At 42.6% G+C, this 19,940-nt stretch overlaps 1 protein-coding gene across 1 annotated transcript in view; it reads left to right on the forward strand.

Annotated features, from left to right (window-relative positions):
- The first annotated feature begins 22 nt into the window (after positions 1-22).
- Positions 23-19,940, forward strand: part of ZDHHC14 (zinc finger, DHHC-type containing 14) — a 320,843-nt gene continuing 300,925 nt past the window's right edge. The window contains exon 1 of the mRNA XM_011952881.1: positions 23-289. Within this exon, the coding sequence (XP_011808271.1) occupies positions 45-289 (245 nt within the window). The 5' untranslated portion in view covers positions 23-44. The remainder of the gene's footprint in view (positions 290-19,940) is intronic.

Consider the following 19,940-nt stretch of genomic DNA (forward strand, 5'->3'; position numbering starts at 1 on the left):
GGGGGCTCCTGGGGGTGTGCGCCCCCAGCCGGCTGCCCTCGTGGATGCCTCCCGGCGGCGGCGGGCCCATGAAAGACTGCGAGTACAGCCAGATCAGCACCCACAGCTCCTCCCCCATGGAGTCGCCCCACAAGAAGAAGAAAATCGCGGCCCGGAGGAAATGGGAGGTGTTCCCGGGAAGAAACAAGTTCTTCTGCAACGGGAGGATCATGATGGCCCGGCAGACGGGCGTCTTCTACCTGACGCTCGTCCTCATCCTGGTCACTAGCGGACTCTTCTTCGCCTTCGAGTAAGTGGCTGCGGCCGCTCCCCCGACGCTACGCTCCCCTCGCGTTCCCTGTCCCCCTCCCCTCCTCGGGCTGCTTTCGTTTTCTAGAAGCCTTATCTACTGTAAATTGTTATATAATGCCAGCCCGGGCTCCCTCTTTTTGCTTTTAAATGTCTGATTGCTTTTGGGTCCCCAGAGAGAATGCCGTTCTGGGCCGGGCTTCGGGAAGAGGGAGGGAAGGGGTCCACTTGGAAGGGGGGCCAGGCCTTCCTGCTCCAGGTGAGGATGGGACCCAGCAGGTGGGGCCGCCGGTCCTTTATCCCTGGGGCGCTCTCAATCGAGTTTGGGAACCCAGCAAATCAACCCAGATGTAGCCTGCTGTGGGAAGGTGGGGTGCGATAGATTCCTAAGTCAGGGATACCTAGAACTGACTCCCCCCCCCCTTGCTGACAACATAATAGGGCATCTTCTTAAGCTCAGTTGACTACATCTCCCATGTAACTTCGACGAATAATTGAAGAATCTTGGTTATTTCAGGTTTCAAAGTATTGGCTACCTAGTGTGCCCTGGATAGATCCTTTGATTCTCCAGCCTCCTACATGCTCACTCTGGATTAACAATTTCTTATTTGCCATGAGGTTTCTAAACTTTTCACTTTCAAAAAGGTTGCAATAAAAAGTGTCCAAAACAAACAATTTGGGAACACGTGAAAGGAGACCTTAGGTCTGTTAAGGAAGAGGATGACACTACGTGACAACTTCTGATTCCAGAAAGAGTCTGGACTTTAGGGATTATATCTGGGGGAAAAAAAAGTGCATGCAAGTCTTCACACCGTTTTCAGGAAAATCAAATTGAGCAGTAGCAACTGTCCTCCTGCCAGCTAATGAAAGGTCTTATTTATTAACAGTGATTAGATAAAGCAGTTAAACCACATTCCAATCAATTTCAATTGCTCTCTTTGCATGCAACATTTGGACTGCAACTCCTTATGTAATTTCTGGTATCCTATGTTCAATGAAAGGTGGAGTTACTTTTTTCCCCCCAGAATTTAAAAAAGCAATATATTTATAGGGAGTTCTTCTTTGGGCTTCCCAAATCCTGGTTATTATTGGGCATGATACTCCTTCAGTCTCCGCCTCCTCCTGTTGGGTAGGCTTAATTAAAACCTTTTGAATTTATTTACTTTTGTTTCTGAGTAGGATTAATAGGCTCTAATTTTGTGCCGGGCTTTTGCTCCTCCAAATGCTGTCTCAATTGGAAATGAATGATCTCTTGACAATGTAATACTTGTCACTCAAAGCCCTCTAACTCTCAGGAGAAACGTTTTGTATCTGGACACTGCTCTGATGAGCAGTTTTAACGGGACTGAGTTAGACCAGGCAATGAGAAGGATGTCAGATTTAAGCAAATTCCCCTTCCCCAGTCCTTCTCACACACAACTCCTCTCCCCCATTTCCAATGGTGTGTGCACTTCCCCGGGTCCCCCCTTGATGTTTAGGTTCTGTATCTGTTTGACACTAGTAAGTAGAGTCAGTGGGGGACCTGTGGACGGGAGGGGAAGGGTGTGAACAGTCATTCAGAGTGGCAGGGAGACACACTCTACTTATGCTGCTGTTGCTCCCATGGGTCCCCATTGAGAGCAGCCTCTTGTCCTTACAGACCCTGGAAACTGAAAGAAGGGGCACAGAAGTTCCCCATGAGTTTATGTTATGTGTTAGGATAAACATCAGCACTGGAGCCATGATGCCATGTGGTTTAACAGAAATGCCATCTCTTTAATGACGGATTTAGTTACAGGTGCTCCTCTAGTTGCAGAGTATTCACTGTGTTCCTAATTTTTTTTTTTTTAATCTTGAGCAAAAAAATCGGCACTTTTGCTCTTTTTAGCGATTTTAACTGTGGAGAAAATGGGTTAATTTTGTGGTTCTGTTGCAGAGCTTCAGCCACAAGTGTGCTCCATGGAGAATGATGAATATTTCATATTCTGTATATACCCAAATCCCCACTGTAGGGATTCCCCCAGTTATTACTTAACATCTTTTATTTTCTTCATTCAAACATAGCTTCTAACCAAACCATCATAAATTCATTTTCGTTTCTTGATCTCTGCGTGTATTTTTTCAAGAGTTCCCAAAAGTCCTCACTAGCAGGTTGTTAGGGATCTTTCTCTGCGTCAGTGTTGTGTTAACTGATGACTGTAGGAATAAATGTGTGTGCTGGGATTTTATTAGCTACTGTTTGCAGCATCTTTTTTTATATCAGCTCTGTGGGAGTGTATGCGTGTATATGTGTGTGTGTTTGGTCTCCATGGGTGTTGCTTCAACTAGGCAATTTGACATTTCAAGAAAGCAAGAGGCCCGTCCTTGTATGATGCCTCTGTTCAGAAAAATCAGAGGCTGTTCAAGCTATAGAATATTATGGTTTAGCTGAGAATATTTGTCACTGCATTGTTTTCAAGTTCTTTATTCATAAGTTAAATAACCAATTTGACCAAATTAATTTTCCAAAGACCAAAGAACAAGTTAACCCCATGCAGAGAAAGAAAATACCAACAGGCCAATCCCTAAGCGAGATCCAGAAGAAATGCCAGTACTGCCTACCCCTGGCCTGCCCTTCTCCTGCCTTCCTCTAGTTATTTATTGAACACATACTATGTGGTCCCCTATTTTGATTGTTTAATTTCATATCTAGATAGCTTTTTTAAAATTTATTTTTAATTTTTTATAGAGATGGAGTCTGCCTATGTTCCCCAGGCTGGTCTTGAACTTCTGGCCTCAAGTGATCCTCCTGCCTTGGCCTCCCAAAGTTCTGGGATTATAGGTGTGAGCCACTGCACCTGACCATCATGTCCAGATAGCTTTTTATTGGAGACAGAGTCTCACTGTGTTGTCCAGGCTGGAGTGCAGTGGCACAATCATGGCTCACTGTAGCCTCGGCCTCCCAGGCTCAAACGATTCTCTCTTCTCAGTCTTCTTAGTAACTGGAACTGTAGGCGTGCACCACCACGCCCAGCCAAGTTTTGTATTTTTTGTAGAGACATAGGGGTCTCACTATGTTGCACAGGCTGGTCTCAAACTCCTGGGCTCAAGTGATCCTCCTCCCTTGGCCTCCCAAAGTGCTGAGTATAGGCATGAGCCACCACACCTGGCTATCATGTCTAGATAGCTTCTAATGTTAGTAAAATTCATTGTCAAACATTAGAATTGTGTTTCGCCAGTTACACAAAAGCAAATAAAATGTGTGACAAGAAGAATGAATAACTTAGTCATTTAGTTTTAGCCCTCCCTTGTCTGCAATTCTTCTCTCATCCCAGCTCTCATTCCTGACCTTGAACAGATGGACAAGAAAGTTTATCCAAGAGAAATGAACTTACTAGAACTCAGCAACAGGTGTTGATACAGTCTTCAACCCCTGGAGAAAGGCAGGGTAGAAATGATTATTCCCACATCTAAGACGAAGTGACAGAGGCTTGGTGAGGTTAGTCACCTAGGGTCGCACAGCTAATTAGTGGGAGGGCTTCTGGCTGCAAAGCCAGTGCTCTTTCTGACTAATTGTGCTGCTCCTCGTTCAAGTCTAGAGTACTGGTTAAAGGCATGGATTTTGGAAGGACAGACCCTAAGCTTATTACTAGCAATATAACCCTGGGCAAATGATTGGTCTTTTTCAAGCCTTATTTTCCCAGTCTGTAAACTGAGATTAATAATAATCTACCTTTAAATGATGGGAAGATTAAATGGAAAACGTATACTCTGCATAGTATACAGTATAGTAAATATGGTACGGTATACGGTATGCTGTGTACCAGTGTTTGGTACCTAGCAAGGGCTCAATAAATGGTTCATATTGTTAGAGTAAACCTTAGAAGTAGCCCCCACAAGGACTCTGGTTACCCTTTTGTGAGAGCATTTTGAGGAAGGGAACATGTAGGTTAATAAGCAACTGTGACTGTGAAAAACTCAGAACTATGCAGTCTGCTATTAAAGTAAAGACCTGGCTGGGCACAGTGGTTCATGCCTTTAATCCTAGCACATTGGGAGGCTGAGGCAGGAGGATTACTTAAGCCCAAGAGTTCAAGACCAGCCTGGGCAACATAGTGAGACCCCATCTCTGTTTTTAAATAAAAATTTAAAAATATAAAAATAAAATAAGCTCCTTTGTATGAGTCCAAGGAGCCTCTGTGAAGCTGTGGCTTTGCTGTTACCCATTCAGAATGGGAGTCCTTCAGGGATGTCTGGGGATCTGTCCTTATCCAGACTGGATTTCATTTTTGTATTTGAAGCCACCATCCCAGAACAGTGAAGACAGTACAGAAAGCTACTAGAAGCAACCAGATGCAATACTGTACTCTTTCTCAAGCAAGGAGGGACTTCTTGTCTGTTGGCGTCTTTATGCACCGTGTGGAGTACTGATGAAAAGTGACAGCATTTCATAGCTGTGTTTAGGGGAGGTGGGGAGTTGACTGCAGTGCTATCCAGACAGCTCACCCTCTTTGCAGCTATTAAGAGTCTCATCAAGGCTGTCTATGCAATGTCGTTATTCTCACATTCCCAGAAGTAGAATTTGAAAAGATCAGTGAACATTAACAATTTCTCCCTGACATATGCACACATACAGCCTGCTTTTGTTTATAGTTGTAATTTTTAAAATAAAAAGTCTTTGGTCCTGAAATATTAAACTGTCATAGTCTTGCTTACTGGGGTAGAATGAAGGAAACAAACTAGGAGGCTGAGTGAGGTTTGTGTTTTCAGCAGCATCATATGAGGTGAGGAAGGCCTGCTTAGATCTGGGGCTTGACTGGGTCTCACCATTCTACACTGTCACCACAGACAAGTTTGGACGTGTTCCTGGGGCTCAGACACTTGAGAATGTGGGGACATTCTCAAATTTCTCATCACTAGAAGTCCATTGATGTTTTGTTTAAAAAACCTTTCTCTCTGTTCCTCCCTCCTTCCTTCCCTTCTTCTTTTTACATTTAGCTAATTCCTCTGAAACAAATGATGAATAATTGGGGAGTCAGTAGAACTGGGATCATGTTTGCTTTGAAGATGGAACTTGGGGCTCTCCCCTGAAAATAAATGTGTCATTTCCAAGAACGTCTCTGTTATAGATGGGTAACTTTTATTTTTTAGTAGAGGGTGCTGCCTTTATAACATATAATGATCCCATATTTTCTTACCACACCCTGACCATGCAGAACTGCATCAACCTCTCCATCTCAGAAAACATCTGCATAGGGTCTCATCTGTTTTTTCCAAGTGCTGGCCATGCTGTGCATCATAGAACGCCATGGGGTTGATACAGACAATACATGACCCTCAGGACCTTACCACAGGACAGTTCCTAGGAACATAGTACATGGAGCCAGGGACATTTATAATCCACTGTGGTTCCACAAGAACTTTAGGTGACTTCAAAACCTTGTGATCCATTGACATGAAAGCACTAACTCATTCATCTGTGTACATGATCAACACATGTCAGTTCCTTGAGGGTAGGGACTGGCCTTGTTCACTGCTGTATTCCCAGGGCTTAGAATAGTACCTGGTGTATAATAGCAAGCTCCCAGTAAATGTCTGCTGTTTAATGAGGTAATGGTAATATTGAAACACTTCGGAAAATACCTTTCTTGTGCTTTAGTTTTTGTGTTTTGTAAAGCTCTGTACATTAATAAAGTTTATAATTAATAATGTCTTGTAGAACACATTTGCCTCAGAAACTTTGGTTATTTGATGTAATTCTTCTGAATTCAAGTGTGTTAATTAAAGCAGAAGGAAAAGCTTTTCTTAGTTATTTTTTTATTTAGAAAACTAGTGATAACACTGGGGTGTTCTCTTGGCTAACCAAGACTTCTTTCTAGTATTTATTTTTGAACTAAATGCTTTAAGCAAATAAAGCACTATGGGATATATTTGAATGTTACCTAACAACCACAAGCACCTAGAATAATTTCTCATTTTATAGGCTCTTCACTTTGCACACTTGAATTTATCTAATAAAACTCTTAAGGATACTATTGACTACACATGTTTTATTGTGTTCCCTTTTAGCTAGTGGGAAGTGATACTAAATTGTGCAGAAAGGACTCCTCTAGGTTCCTATAATAAGATAATGATGGTTAATTATTTAATGGGCCATATCTGCATATCCTGGATTTTTTTTTCTTTTTCAATACAGTGTTGCACATAATTTATTCATGGCAGAGTTATTATGTCTTAGCAAGAAAATTTAAATTAAATGTTGCAAGGAAGTGCATTTGTTATTTTATAGCTGAGGTTGTTAGGAAAGTGAAAAACAGTGGTGATCAATAGATACTTAATTAGTTATATCCAGGAATTTGGATCTAATAAAATGTCAGTTGATTCAGATAAGAGTTGGGGACTAACCTAATGCTTTTGTTCAGTTCTTCACTAAATATGACGGTTGGTTCCATTTCAAACTTATTTTTATCAACTGGATGATCTTCTACTTCCCCAATTTCCATCTTTTAAAAAATGTAATGTGAGATTAATACAGAAGATGATATGTAACACTTGCAAGTTTTGAAGTAAAATACTGTAAAGAGCAGCCATGAAACTACCACCCAACCCAGGAAGCTCATCAACACCAATGCTTTGAGTCTACTCGGTCCTCTGTCTTGGCCCAGTCCCATCTTCTCGCCCCTCCCTGAGGTCGTCACAGTCTGAGCTTGGTAATTATCAGCACCTTGCTTTGTCTTCTCTCAGGGATTTTGAATGTGTGTATTCCCAAACAATAGGTTATTTGGTTTGGTTTATTTTTCTTTACAAATATGGTATCATGCCATATGTAGTCTTTTAAAAAATGCTAACATTGATTTTATATGGATTTAACATAAGATAGCATCACAGCATAGGATTTAAGGCAGTCTGTTCATGAATCCATGTAATTCTGCAGATGGCATAACTTTTATTTTGAAATGATTTCGAACTTCCAGAAAGGTTGCAAGACTAAAGAACTTTGTATACTCTCCATTCAGGTTCATCAATTGTTGACATATTTCTGCAACTATTTCTTTTTCCCTCTCTCCCTCAATCTTGCTATTAACAGTTTCCCCCTCAGACCATTGAAGAGTAAGTTGCAGATATTATGTTCCTTTACATCCAAATACTTCTGCATGTAATTTTTAAGAAAAAGGATGTTCCCACATAAATACAGTAATGGTATCAGTTTTAGGAAATCTAACATGGATACAACAGTCCACATTGAGATTTTGCCATTTGTCCCAATATTGGGTTTATCATCATGGTATTTGTTTTCTGTTTAACTAATGTGTATTTTGTTTCTCTTTTCCACCTTTTGACTTCTTTTAGATGAATTGCATATTTTTAGTATTTCATTTTATCTTTAACAAAATTTTAGGCTCGTTTCTTTGTGCTATTTTTATTAGTTGCTTAAGAGATTACAATGTGCATTTTTAACCTATTACAGTCTATCTCCAAATAATAGTATTATTATTCACAAATAATGCAAGAAATAGAAAACATTATAATTCCTCTTACTCATTCCACCCTTTGTACCCATTGTCATGTATTTTATATCCATATATGCTATAAAGCCAGTAAATGTTGTTATTTTTAAACAATCAGTAGTATTTAAAAGAAAAATAAATTTATGTAAAATAAATATATTTTAAAACACATATACACATATATAAGATAAAACATATATACATATGTACATATATTAAATAGAGATAATTTTAAATGGACTTTTATATTTATCCTCATGTATTTACCATTTCTGGTACTCTTCATTTATTCTAATTATATCACTTTCCTTTGGCTTAAAGTACTTTCAGCATTTCTTATATGCAAGTCTGCTGGTGACAAATTATCTTGATTTTTGCTTTTTCTGAAAAAGTTTATTTTTGCCTTAATTTTAAGAGCATATTTTTACTAGATATAGAATTCTAGGTTGATAGTCTTTTTCCTATCAGACCTTTGATGATATTAGCCCGTTGTCTTCTGATCTCTTGTTTCTGATGAGAACTTAGTTGTTATTTTTTTTTTAGCATTTCTCCCCATATATCATGTGTGATATTTCTCCAGCTGATTTTCTCTTTATCTTTTTTTTCAGTGGTTGGAATATGATAACATGCCTATGTATGGTTTTTTGTACATTTATCCCGCTTGGGGTTTGCTGAACTTCTTGGATCTGTGGATTGATATCTTTCATCAGTTTGGGAAATTTTTTCATTCTTTTTTCAAATATTCTTTAGTACTTCTTTAATTATATATGATATCATTTTATATAATCCCATACTTTTTAGATACTTTATTCCATGTTTTTGTCAATTATTTTCTTTTCCTCTTTGTGTTTTAGTTTGGATAATTCCTGTCAGATTGTCTTCAAGTTTAATATTTCTATGTTAAGTCAATTTTGATATCTTATTTTTTTTATTTTGAGCACTTCTACACTTAAAAAATAGTTTTTAAGGAGTCTCCATTATTCTGCTGAAATCCTCCATCTGTTCATGGTTGTGTTAATACTTTCTGCTAGATCCTTTAACATGTTTATTAATCATCCTTTAATAATTCCAACATCTACATCATTTCTGAATCTGTTTCTTTGAACTGTTTCTTCTCTTGATTATGGGTTATATTTTCTTTCTTCCTTCAGGCTTGTAATTTTTTTATTGCATGCCAGACATTGTATGTAAGAGAATTATAAAGTCTATAGTAAGTTAAATTATTTTTTTCAGGCCACTAGTGTGCGTGAATGAATCTAGTTTGTAATGGAAACAGGTTTGGGCCTTGGGGAAGTTTCAGTTAGATTCATTTTATCACTGGCTTCAAATGTTTTGAGGGCAGAATCAGGACTTCCCCCTTAGCAGGGCTTGAGATCTGAGCCCTGGAAAAACTCTGGAGGTTTTTAAATGCTTTACAGCCTAGGAGCAGCTTACCAAACTGTGGGAGATTTCTGTTTTTCAGCCTGACTGCTGGCTTTTTAGGTCACTGGGGAGTTGTCTTTGTGTTCAGTCTTGCACCAAGTTTCTGTAGCTCAAGAAGTCTCTGCACAGCTGCTGTGCCGCAGCTTTTGGAGGGCTACTGCAGCGGTCTGAGTGAAGGCCTGGAGTGCCTCAGAGTGACTTTCTCAGTTTTTACGTTCTGACCCTTTGATACCATACCTTGAAGCTAGGTCCTGTAGGCTTCAGAGAAGATGTCTCTCTAGTCTCCTGACCTACCCCCAGCCTTTGGTGTAGTTTTGTTGTGTTTTTGGTAAAGATCATTTGGTAAAGAAAGAGTGGCTGGTGGCTAGGCCTCCTTGGAATTATAATTCATATGGCAGTCCACATATGGCCATTAATGTGGGTTAAAAATTTAGCTGATTTCTCCTCACTCCTGTTTATGGTAGATTCCTGTTCTTCCTGCTGCTTTGCTGGGGAAGGAAGCAGCTGTTGGCCTTTTTTCTCTTGGGAAGGACTTGACACATTTAGGCTTCTTTGCATTCTAAGCTCCCTGACAGATTTTTTTTCGGACTATGCTTTTGTAGCTAATCTGGCTTGTTCTCATTGTTAGAGTGGGAGTGATTGCTCTCACAACTTTCAACTTGTGATTGTTAAAAACTTAATACTGTATTTCTCAGATTCATTTATGTTGTTGCATATATATGTAATTCATTTTTACTGCTGTAGGATTTGATTTGTGTAAATATGCCCAGTTTATTCCTTATATGCTTTTTAATCTTTCTTTCTTTGACTTCTTACTGATTCTTGGCCTTTGCCATCATTTTGTATGTAATGCAGAATCTGCAAGACTCCGTTTTACAGATTTTGATCCTCTTAAATGTGCCCTGCCAATGACTATGACATCTAGACCCAAATGCTTAGGCCTGGATAAGTGAGAGAGAATTTAGCATGGGATTCATTGGCTTTTATGTGATATTAAAATATTTATTACAATGTTAAGTCCTAGCTATCAACTGATCATTGAAGTCATATACAATTAAGAGCATGGTTTATAGAAATGTATATCCTTATGATGAGTGAGGTACTTTATCACAGATCTTCATCTCCTAGCTTAATTTGATGCCAGTTTTTCTTGATTTTAAAAGAAAGCTAATTTTTTTCTTTTCTTTATTCCTTATAATATTTTGTGCTTTGAAGCTCTTCTCTGATCTCATACCTAATGTGTGTACAGTCCCCCATGTGTGTGTGGGGACTTCTCGTGTAGCCAGCTTTCTTTGGAAGCCTTGACAGCAAGGGTTTCTGATTGAACCAGCCAGGCCTCTGCTCTTGTAGACTTTCTAGTCTTTGGTGCTTACCTGAGAGAAAAAAATTGTTTCCTCTGCCACAACTGGACCCAGAATGAAGAGAAAGATGTGTGTGTGTGTGTGTGTGTGGGGGGGGGTTGATCCCCCTTGACTCCAATCCTCCTATCTGTAGAAGTTAGATGATCTTTAATTTAGCTCTGTTTTTGCCTTTACCTCCTTTTCCCTTCATAGCTGGAGCTAACATACCATTAGGGTAGACCTCCCTGTCCCCCTCTAGAGACTTTGGACGTAGACTTGCTTTCAACTGCAATGGCACTTTTTTATTTTATAACAATTAAACAAAATTTTTTTGAGATGGAGTTACCCAGGCTGCTGTTGTCCAGGCTGGAGTGAATGGCACCATCTCAGCTCACTGCAACCTCTGCCTCCCAAGTTCAAGCAATTCTCCTGCCTCAGCCTCTCGAGTAGCTGGGATGATAGGCATGCACCATCACACCCAGCTAATTTTGTATTTTTAGAAGAGACAGGATTTCTCCATGTTAGTCAGGCTGGTTTTGAACTCCCGACCTCAGGTGATTCGCCTGCCTTGGCCTCTCAAAGTGCTGGAATTACAGACGTGAGCCACCGCACCCAGCCTGTTTTAGAACAACTTAAGCACACTTTACTGCACCATTTAAAAACAGCAGTATAATCATTTCTGTACATCTTCAAACTAGATTTTAAAAACTGCTGACTTCCATGCTGTTGAGAGCCATGGGAATGAGGCGGGGCACAGCAAGGCAGCTGATAGAGGAGGGTGTAGCCAACGGCCTTGCCTGTGACTTGCCCTGAGATAATCTTATCAGTGGAGGAATGGCGATCTAACCAACTTGGGAAGGAATTTGAGCTCTATAAGTCTGCTATCTTTTGGTGGTTTTCAGGCATGGCTCATGAATACAAGGCAACAGCTTATTTTTAACACTAAATATCAGAGTCTATTTGAGATGTTACTTCTACTTGCTGATAAATGATTGCCCTTCTTATACTGATCATAGAAATAAAATAAGCCTCTAAAATGTGTGTTCTTGGCTACTTCCTTGACATAATCTGGTATTTTTCTCAGTTTTCACTTTTCCCTTTCTCTCATAAGATCTCTCGTAAGTGTACCATCTCTCGTGATATAAGATACTGTGACTACTTTTTCTTTCTTTGAAACTTTTTCTTTAACTTCTAGGATGTTCCTCTCCCACTTACCTTTAGTTATTTCCTTTTCCCCTGCATCACGTATCTCTTCTTTCTTGCTTGCTTTTAATTAACTTTGTTCCTCTTTCTCCGGCCTGTCTTACTTTCCTAAGCAAGTTTGCATGGTCATGGTGGTTGCTCTGGCCTTTTCAAATGTGACCTTCATCTCTGTGTCTCTGTCCCCTGCTTAAAGCACCTGCCCCCGACCTGGCATTTCCTCTTGCCTGTAGAGATCTCTGCCGAGGTGTCCTCTGATTTCCAGAAAGCAAGTCATTGAAAGCTGAATGGCCTGCAGTTTCTTCTCAATAGAGCGTCTCAGGGCCCCACCGCTCTCAGGAAAGAACATTTTCTGGGTTGCAGAACTGTGGCCTGGGAACATTCTCACTTCCACCCTTCCCGCCTACCGGTAGCCATCAGGCTCTGCGCCTCCTTTCCTTCCGTGTCTCTTAAACTGCTTTCTTCCTCTCTGTGTCTATACTTGAGGTTCTGGTTCACAATCATTTCACAGATTCTTTGACACTTTTCCCATAAATAGGTGGAGTCTGATTCCTCTCTTCTGGAATATGGGCCAGCCCACATATGAAGGACAGAATGTGGCAGAAATGATGCTATGTGATTTCCAAGGCGAGGTTAGAAAACATGGCAAGGTTTCCACCTGCCCCTCTCTCTCTCTCTCTCTCACTTGGGACATGCACCTTTGGAGCCCTGAGCTGCCTAACAAGAAGTCTAGCTCCCTGGACACCCCTGTAATACAGAGGCCGTGTAGAGGGGTTTAGACCACATAGCAACAGAGGTGATAGTGGAACCCCAGCTGAGTAAATGAACCTTCACATAATTTGAATCCCCCACCTCCATGACCCCACCCCACTCCCACTTTTTTGAGTCATCCCAGTGAAAGCCAAATGGAGCAGATATGAAGAGTTCCTGCTGAGCTCTGCCTAAATTGTACAGTGATGAACAAAATAACATCATCGTTGCTTTAACCCACTATATCTTGGGACACTTCAATATACAGCCACAGTAACTAGAAAACTGAACTACCACAACATCTCAAATGAAATGTTGGGACTGGTTTGGGGGCATGCAGTGATTCATGTATGACTAACAACACTAAAGTTACAGTGCTGAAGTTTGAAAATTTTTTAAAAAATGGTAAATCCAGGGTCAGCTCTTCCCACTCCCTTCCATTCCAGAGTGCTTCCTTGAGCAGGAGAGACAGGGGTTGCAGCCAATTCATGCACCTATGATTTTGCCCAGTCCCAGCACTTGCTTGGCAGAAGCCACCCTTCATCTCATGTGCCCTGGTGGGAAAGTAGTGAGTACTGACAGTTTAGGCTCTCACCACCCCATGCCTGGATGGTGTTGCCAGCTTTCTTCCTCACTCCCTGTCTCTATTTTTATTTTTATTTGTTTATTTTTTTGAGATAGGGTCTTGCTCTGTTACCAAGGCTAGAATGTAGTAACATGATCATAGCTTACCACGATCGTGACATGCTGGGCTCAAGCAATCCTCCCACCTCAGCCTCTGGAGTAGCTGGAACTACAGGCACATACCACCACACCTAGCTAATTTTTTTTTTTTTTAGTAGAGATGGGGTCTCACTATGTTGCCCAGGCTGGTCTCGAATTCCTGAGCTCAAGTGATCCTCCCACCTCGGCCTCCCAAAGTGCTGGGATTACAGGTGTGAACCACCACACCTAGCCTCTCTGTCTCTATTATTCCTTCACTCTGGCCTTAAAAATCCCAAGTTCCACTGGATGTGGTAGCTCATGCCTGTAATCCCAGCACTTTGGGAGGCTGAGGCCGGCAGATCACGAGGTCAGAAGATTGAGACCATCCTGGCCAACATAGTGAAACCCCGTCTCTACTAAAATACAAAAAATTAGCCGGACATGGTGGCACGTGCCTGTAGTCCCAGATACTTGGGAGGCTGAGGCAGGGGAATCACTTGAACCAAGGAGGTGGAGGTTTCAGTGAGCCGAGATTACGCCACTGCACTCCAGCCTGGTGACAAAGCGAGACTCTGTAAAAAAAAAAAAAAAAAAAAAAAAAAAAAAATCCCAAGTTTCTTACTATACTGTGTCTGTTACATTTATAGTGATAGAATCATACACCTATTGGGAAACTAAATCTGTGCAAAACTGTATAAAATCAGTACTTGAGGCCTTTCTATTTTTCTCATAATTTATTAAGAGCAACAGATGAGAGTCTCTGTTCCCTAAGATCTTAGTGTATAGCAGTCCTGTTGATATAGGTCTGTTTTTGCCTTTACGTCCTTGCCCCTTTACAGCTGGAGCTAACATACCATTAGAGTAGACCTCCCTGTCTCCCTCTAGACATAGAAACACAGCTCTCTTAGGGACATCTTTTTGACACTGTCATGTACCAGGATGTTCACCCCTCTCTGGGTTAGTGAGAAGGCCAGGGGCCTGTTTCACCTGCCTGTCATGCTGTTGACACACCAAGGCCTTTCCAGAAATAGCCTATGGTGGCCTTGTGGTCTGCAGAGCCTTGCTGTCCCACAAGGGGATAGCTAGGCAAGTAATGACTCCTAGCAAGCTGATCTTTCCAGCAAGCCTCAGATTTATATAATCAAAGCAATTTATCATCTTGAATGCTCCTATTTTGGGGTCTTTTAATGCCATGAGTTTCCCATACTCACATTCTTGATGGCAGATAAGGGCATTTTTGAACATAAAATCCAAAGTCAAGTTAAATTCTGCGGCTATATATGGTCTATGTGTCTTTTTGAGCAGGAAGAAGAATTCTTTACTTAAATTATCTCACACTTACAAACTTGGTACAGATTTTCCTGCCTCTCTTTAAGATTGAAACCCATTCAAATTAAATTTCAGCATGGCCCTAACATACACAGTCAAATGGTGATGATGGCTCTATTTAGGAAACACACCTAGTTTGTGTTTGTTTTCTTATTCCATTAGCTATAAGCATATTTTACACAGATATTCCAAGAGGTATGCTCTTGTCTGCTTAAAGGTAGCTAAATACTGAATGTTGGAGAAGGCCACTCTTCCCATCATAAAATTACCACTTAGGATTAACAGTGTTTTATATAGAAACTATATTTCTTCTTTGGCTCAAAAAAATAAAGGTAGGAAGTATTGCTTTTAAGCTGTATGCCTTTATTGAGCTAGGAAACTACTAACATTCTATTTTTTAATTTAGAAGTTGAAGTGGCAATGAAGTAGAGTTCCACTTATTTCTATCTAAGTTCTCTGCCTCTTGGCTTCAGATGGTGAGACAAGGAATGATCTACCAGGACAGTGTCATCCCCTTGAACCTGAGATAAAGATTATTCTTGAGTCTTATGTGAAATTGTTGATTTTGTAAGGTTGTGTGGGTTTGTGGACCGTAGTTGGCATTGTCAAGAAAGATCTCAGGCTTCCCTGAATGGGAGCCCCAGTCAAGCGTAAAGGGGGAGACTTAAATTTGGAAATAAATGGAGAGTCATTCTCCTTACTTCCCGTTCTCTCTTCCCCCAGAATTAGTTTTCTTCTGCTGCTGTAATGAATTGTTACAAATTGGGTGGCTTGAAACAACACAGATTGATTATCTTACAGTCTGTATATCAGAAGTCTAGTCTAATCCTGCTCTCCCTGGGCTACAATCAGGGTGTCAGCAGGGCTGTGTTCCTTCTGGCAGCTGTAGGGGAAATTCTCTTTCCTTGCCTTTTTCAGCTTCTGGAGCTATCTTGCAGCCCCCTTCCTCCATCCTCAAAGCCAGCGAGGCTCCGTGCCTTCCTTCCATCATCACACGCCCCTCTGTCTGCAGCCAGGAAGGGCTTTCTGCTTTTAAGAACCCGTGGGATTGCCCTGGGCCCACCTGGATGACCCGGGCATTTCAGCTCAATGCCCTTAATGTATCACAGCTGCAGAGTCCCTTTGGCACTGTAAGGTAGTGTGTTCACAGGTTCTGGGGATTAGGATGTGGATGTTTTTGGGGGAACGTTATTCTCCCTTCCACACCCAGATTCTTATTGTTCCCTGTATGAAGCTGGACTTGAACTTCTGAAGACTTTTCTGAAGCCCTCTGAGGGCCAGTCCCGAGACAGTAGGAGGTAGGAGGGGATTATTTGTCTGGCTGACCACAGTGTCTATTATGGTTAATGACACTTGCCTTTTGCAGATGGGTCTGCCACCCAGCGCAAAGACACAGGCTTTGGGGAGACAAACCCAACTGCCAGGGGAGAGAGAGGGAGTCCAGCCTGGCAGGCAGCATGGGGTTAGCTCCCCAGCTTCCCAGCTTCCCAGGTCCCCAGTCCCCCAGCTCCCCAGCCCCCCAGCTCCCCAGCCCCCCAGCTCCCCAGTCCCCCAGCTCCCCAGCGCCCCAGCGCCCCAGCCCCCCAGCTCCCCAGATGGCCCCAGGTAGGCGGAGACTGGGGCAGAGGAGACAGAGTGGGCAGTGACTGGATTGGGTAGAGTGTGGAAACAGGGACGTGTGTCCCTAGGGAGCAGGGTCCCTGTCCCAAGTCTGACGGACCGCTAGAAGCTTTTGCCCAGCAGGCTGGGTGGACCCAAAAGTGCCAGGCCAGGCTGCAGTCCTAGAGGGAACCTGGCAGGGTCAGGGCAGAGATGTGGTTACTTCCACTGGCGTCACGTCAGAATGGAGGGGCAGCCTGCCGGCAGGGGAAGAGTCTCTAATGCCAGGTGGGGCAGTTGCTGCTCCATCCCCTCTGGGGCTAAATTGAGGGCCTGCTGAGCCATCCTTCGTCTGGGGGGAAGAAAGGGAAGCGGAGGCTGGAGGCCAGGCTGAATCTGACATCTAACTCAATTTCCTTCTCAGTGTGGGATAGTCCTGTCTCCTCCAAAGAAGATTTTAAAGTACGTGAGTGTCCCGCTGCCCCCACCAAGACAGAATAATGGGAATAATTACTGTTGCTCCAGAAACAGCTTGAATAAGTACTCCTTCTTCTGGGCCAGGAAGACTGTAAAGATGTTTTGTAGGAACACAATTGATTGTATCAAATTAAAATGTTTCGTATTTTGTAATACATTTTGCCATTCTTACTTATTCTCCATTTCTTGCTTAGAGAAAGGAATTCTGTTGTTATAATGACTCCTCTGAAACGATGGCTCATTGCATCTCCACTGACCGGTACAAAAGAAGAGAAAAAGCTCTATGTGTCTGACAGTAAACATTTAAGTGGGGATTTAGCTTGCTCATTTCCTCAGCATCCACAGTTAGGTTAACTCAGTCTCCAAAGAAAAATGGGTTTACTTGAAATGTCTGGTTGTATACATGGATCAAAATAATTAAGACGTTTATGAAGCTCTGCAATTTTCCGGAGGGGACCTGCATGACTGTTTTCCAGACAGCTTGTCAGACCTTGCTTTCCTGATTAGCAGCAGTTAATGGGGGTGGATAAAAGCACCCCTTCAGAACAGAGTCTCATTTCCATTTCTTTCAGGCCACTTATTTTTTCCAACTGTTTTTTCCCATATCTTCATAAATTTTTCACTCTTCTTTTGTTAGTATTTCTTGGTCTCTTGAGTCAAGAGATATTTACTGAGTATGATTGCGTGCATAAGTAGTGTGCGTTAGAGATACGATACCTGTAAGACACCGCAGTGCTGGGTGGATCCGGGTGCCGTTGTCTGTTGCCAGGGCCAAAGTTGGTATTGTGTAAGGGTTCAAATAAGCACATGCCATGGGATAAGAAATAAAAGTGTTTGCCTCATCTGTCATCTGTAGTTGTGTATATATGCCCTGTCTTCAAACGGGCTTGGGTCTCTTCTCATAATTTGTGCCTTTTCCCTCATAATAGTCTGGTTTCAAAGGTACAAAAACAGTTGTTGTTATTGTCACTTATATGAAGAATACAGAACTCCTAGAAGGTTGATGAGTTCATGAAGAAGAAAGCTCTGCAACCAGGATCCCTCACCTTGGTGAACTTCCCACCACTGGAGCGGCTTTCCTGCCGGGCCAGGCCTGACCCTGGCAAGGGCTCGCCCAGGAATGCATGCCTTTGCACATTGCAACTGTCAGGAGACTGGGTGTGATCTCACCATTCTCCATGGCCCCTTTCCACAGACCAGGCTGGCGGAGTGGCCCTGATCCTGACGCCTCACACGGCACTTTCTGCAGGTGCAGGTCCCAGGTGGGCCTGTGGCAAGGACTGGTCAGATTACTTTGAAAGGGGGCAGGGAGGATGACATTTCGGGCAAGGAGAGTTTTACGCAGAACCATTTGTGTTGTCACCATCAGGATTGGATTAAAACCTTTCAAAAGCCATCAGCACTGAGAAGTATATGGTAACCTCCTTCTCCATCACCACGTGTAATTTATATACTGAAATACACTGTGAACCATAACATTTAACTTTTCCTAGTTGCAAAATTCTGAATAAATTCATTGAAGCTGAACTTTTTTTCATTTCTTTCTTGCTCCTTCCTTGCTGCCTCCCTAGACCGTGGTGTGGTCCGCCCTTGGGCAGCTCAGTGGAGGTCCCACTCGCAGACAGTGGGATAGAGGGATAGAGCCACACCACCAGCCATGGCTCTGCAGGCCTTTTTTGGTGACCCTCTTGAATGGTCCTCTCCCTGTGTGAGAAAGGCTGCTGTCACCTTCATCTTGAGAGCGGCTCCCAGCACTGTGCTCTGTTCCTGGGAAGGCAGCAGTGGGGTTGATGACTGGATAGCCCCCGCTGCACCCTATACCCCCAAACAGTGACCTTCAAACTTTTAAAGGGTGACCTACACCCTCTACATCCAGCAACACGTCATGGAGATCCAGGACACACACACAGAGAGAAAGGAAAATTTCATGAAACAGTACTTATTTTGACCGTGTGTAGTGAACTCTATTCTATTCTACTCTATTGTTTATTCTAGAATATTTCACTTAAATGATGCTTCTTGACCCACCAACTTGATTTCATGACACACCACCTGCAACTTGGAAAACACTGCTCCATACCCCAATTCCCTGAGTCCCTCACTGCTGCCCATGGATGTCAGGATGCCTCGTACTCTTGTGTTCACCCTGCTGTGCCTTTTGCTCAGAACTCCTGCCCCATTCCAGCCACGAATCTATGAAATGCAAACAGCGGATGCCTTCCTGATGCCCCTGGCAGTAACCCTGCAGCGTTCCCCCAGGTCCCGCTTTCTTCCTTTGGCTCTGCCTCTTACCGGCGAATGCCGGGTTCCCTCTTCAGCTGTGCGCGCCTTTCTCATCCCCTGGCCTGTGCACTCACAGAGCCCAGAACCCTGTCTTCTTGATCTTTGTCTCCTGTGCCTCTGGTACTAGTGTGTGGCTCACAGTAGGCACTAAATCAATCTTTCTAGCACTGCATTAAAAACAATATGCCCTTGAGTGGAGGAGACAGCCAAAACTTGTCGTTAAACCTAGGTGCATCCATTTCAAGGTTTCCATGTATGGAGTGTTTGCATTAGCCGCCTTCATTATTTATTTATCAGATGCTAAAGCCTTGCCACAAGAAGCACTGACGTAACTTATCGGTAACTCAATGTTGAGATGTAGCGTTCAAAGATAAATAGAAACATTATTGTTTCAAATAATGGACTCTAAAAAAAGATTTTTTTTAGAAGCATAAAAATATGTCAAAATAGGCACTTTTCAAAATAATACTTTTTTCTTGTTGTTAACTATCATCCATCTCTTGGTACACTGTATCTAGAATGTTACTGGGTATATATACAGGCACCATTTTTCTTTATTTCTAATCATACAAGGGTAGAACTGGTTAAAAATGCCCTCATTTTATAGAAGAAGAAACTGAGGCCCACGAGGCTGTATGACTTACTCAAGGCCACAACTGCAATGAGAAATGCACACCTGCTGAGGTCACAGCAAGATGCACACCTGCTGAGGTCACCCTGCAGTAGTGAGATGCATACCTGCTGAGGTCACAGCAAGATGCGCACCTGCTGAGGTCACAGCGAGGTGCACACCTGCTGAGGTCACCCTGCAGTAGTGAGATGTGCATCTGCTGAGGTCACAGCTGCAGTAGTGAGATGCGCACCTACTGAGGTCTCAGCTGGAGTAGTGAGATGCGCACCTGCTGAGGTCACCCTGCAGTAGTGAGATGCGCACCTGCTGAGGTCTCAGCTGCAGTAGTGAGATGCACACCTGCTGAGGTCACAGCAACATGCACACCTGCTGAGATCACCCTGCAGTAATGAGATGCACACCTGCTGAGGTCTCAGCTGCAGTAGTGAGATGCGCACCTGCTGAGGTCAC

This window comes from Colobus angolensis, unplaced genomic scaffold, assembly GCF_000951035.1.
Source record: "Colobus angolensis palliatus isolate OR3802 unplaced genomic scaffold, Cang.pa_1.0 Scaffold35, whole genome shotgun sequence".
In the NCBI taxonomy this organism is placed as follows: domain Eukaryota; kingdom Metazoa; phylum Chordata; class Mammalia; order Primates; family Cercopithecidae; genus Colobus; species Colobus angolensis.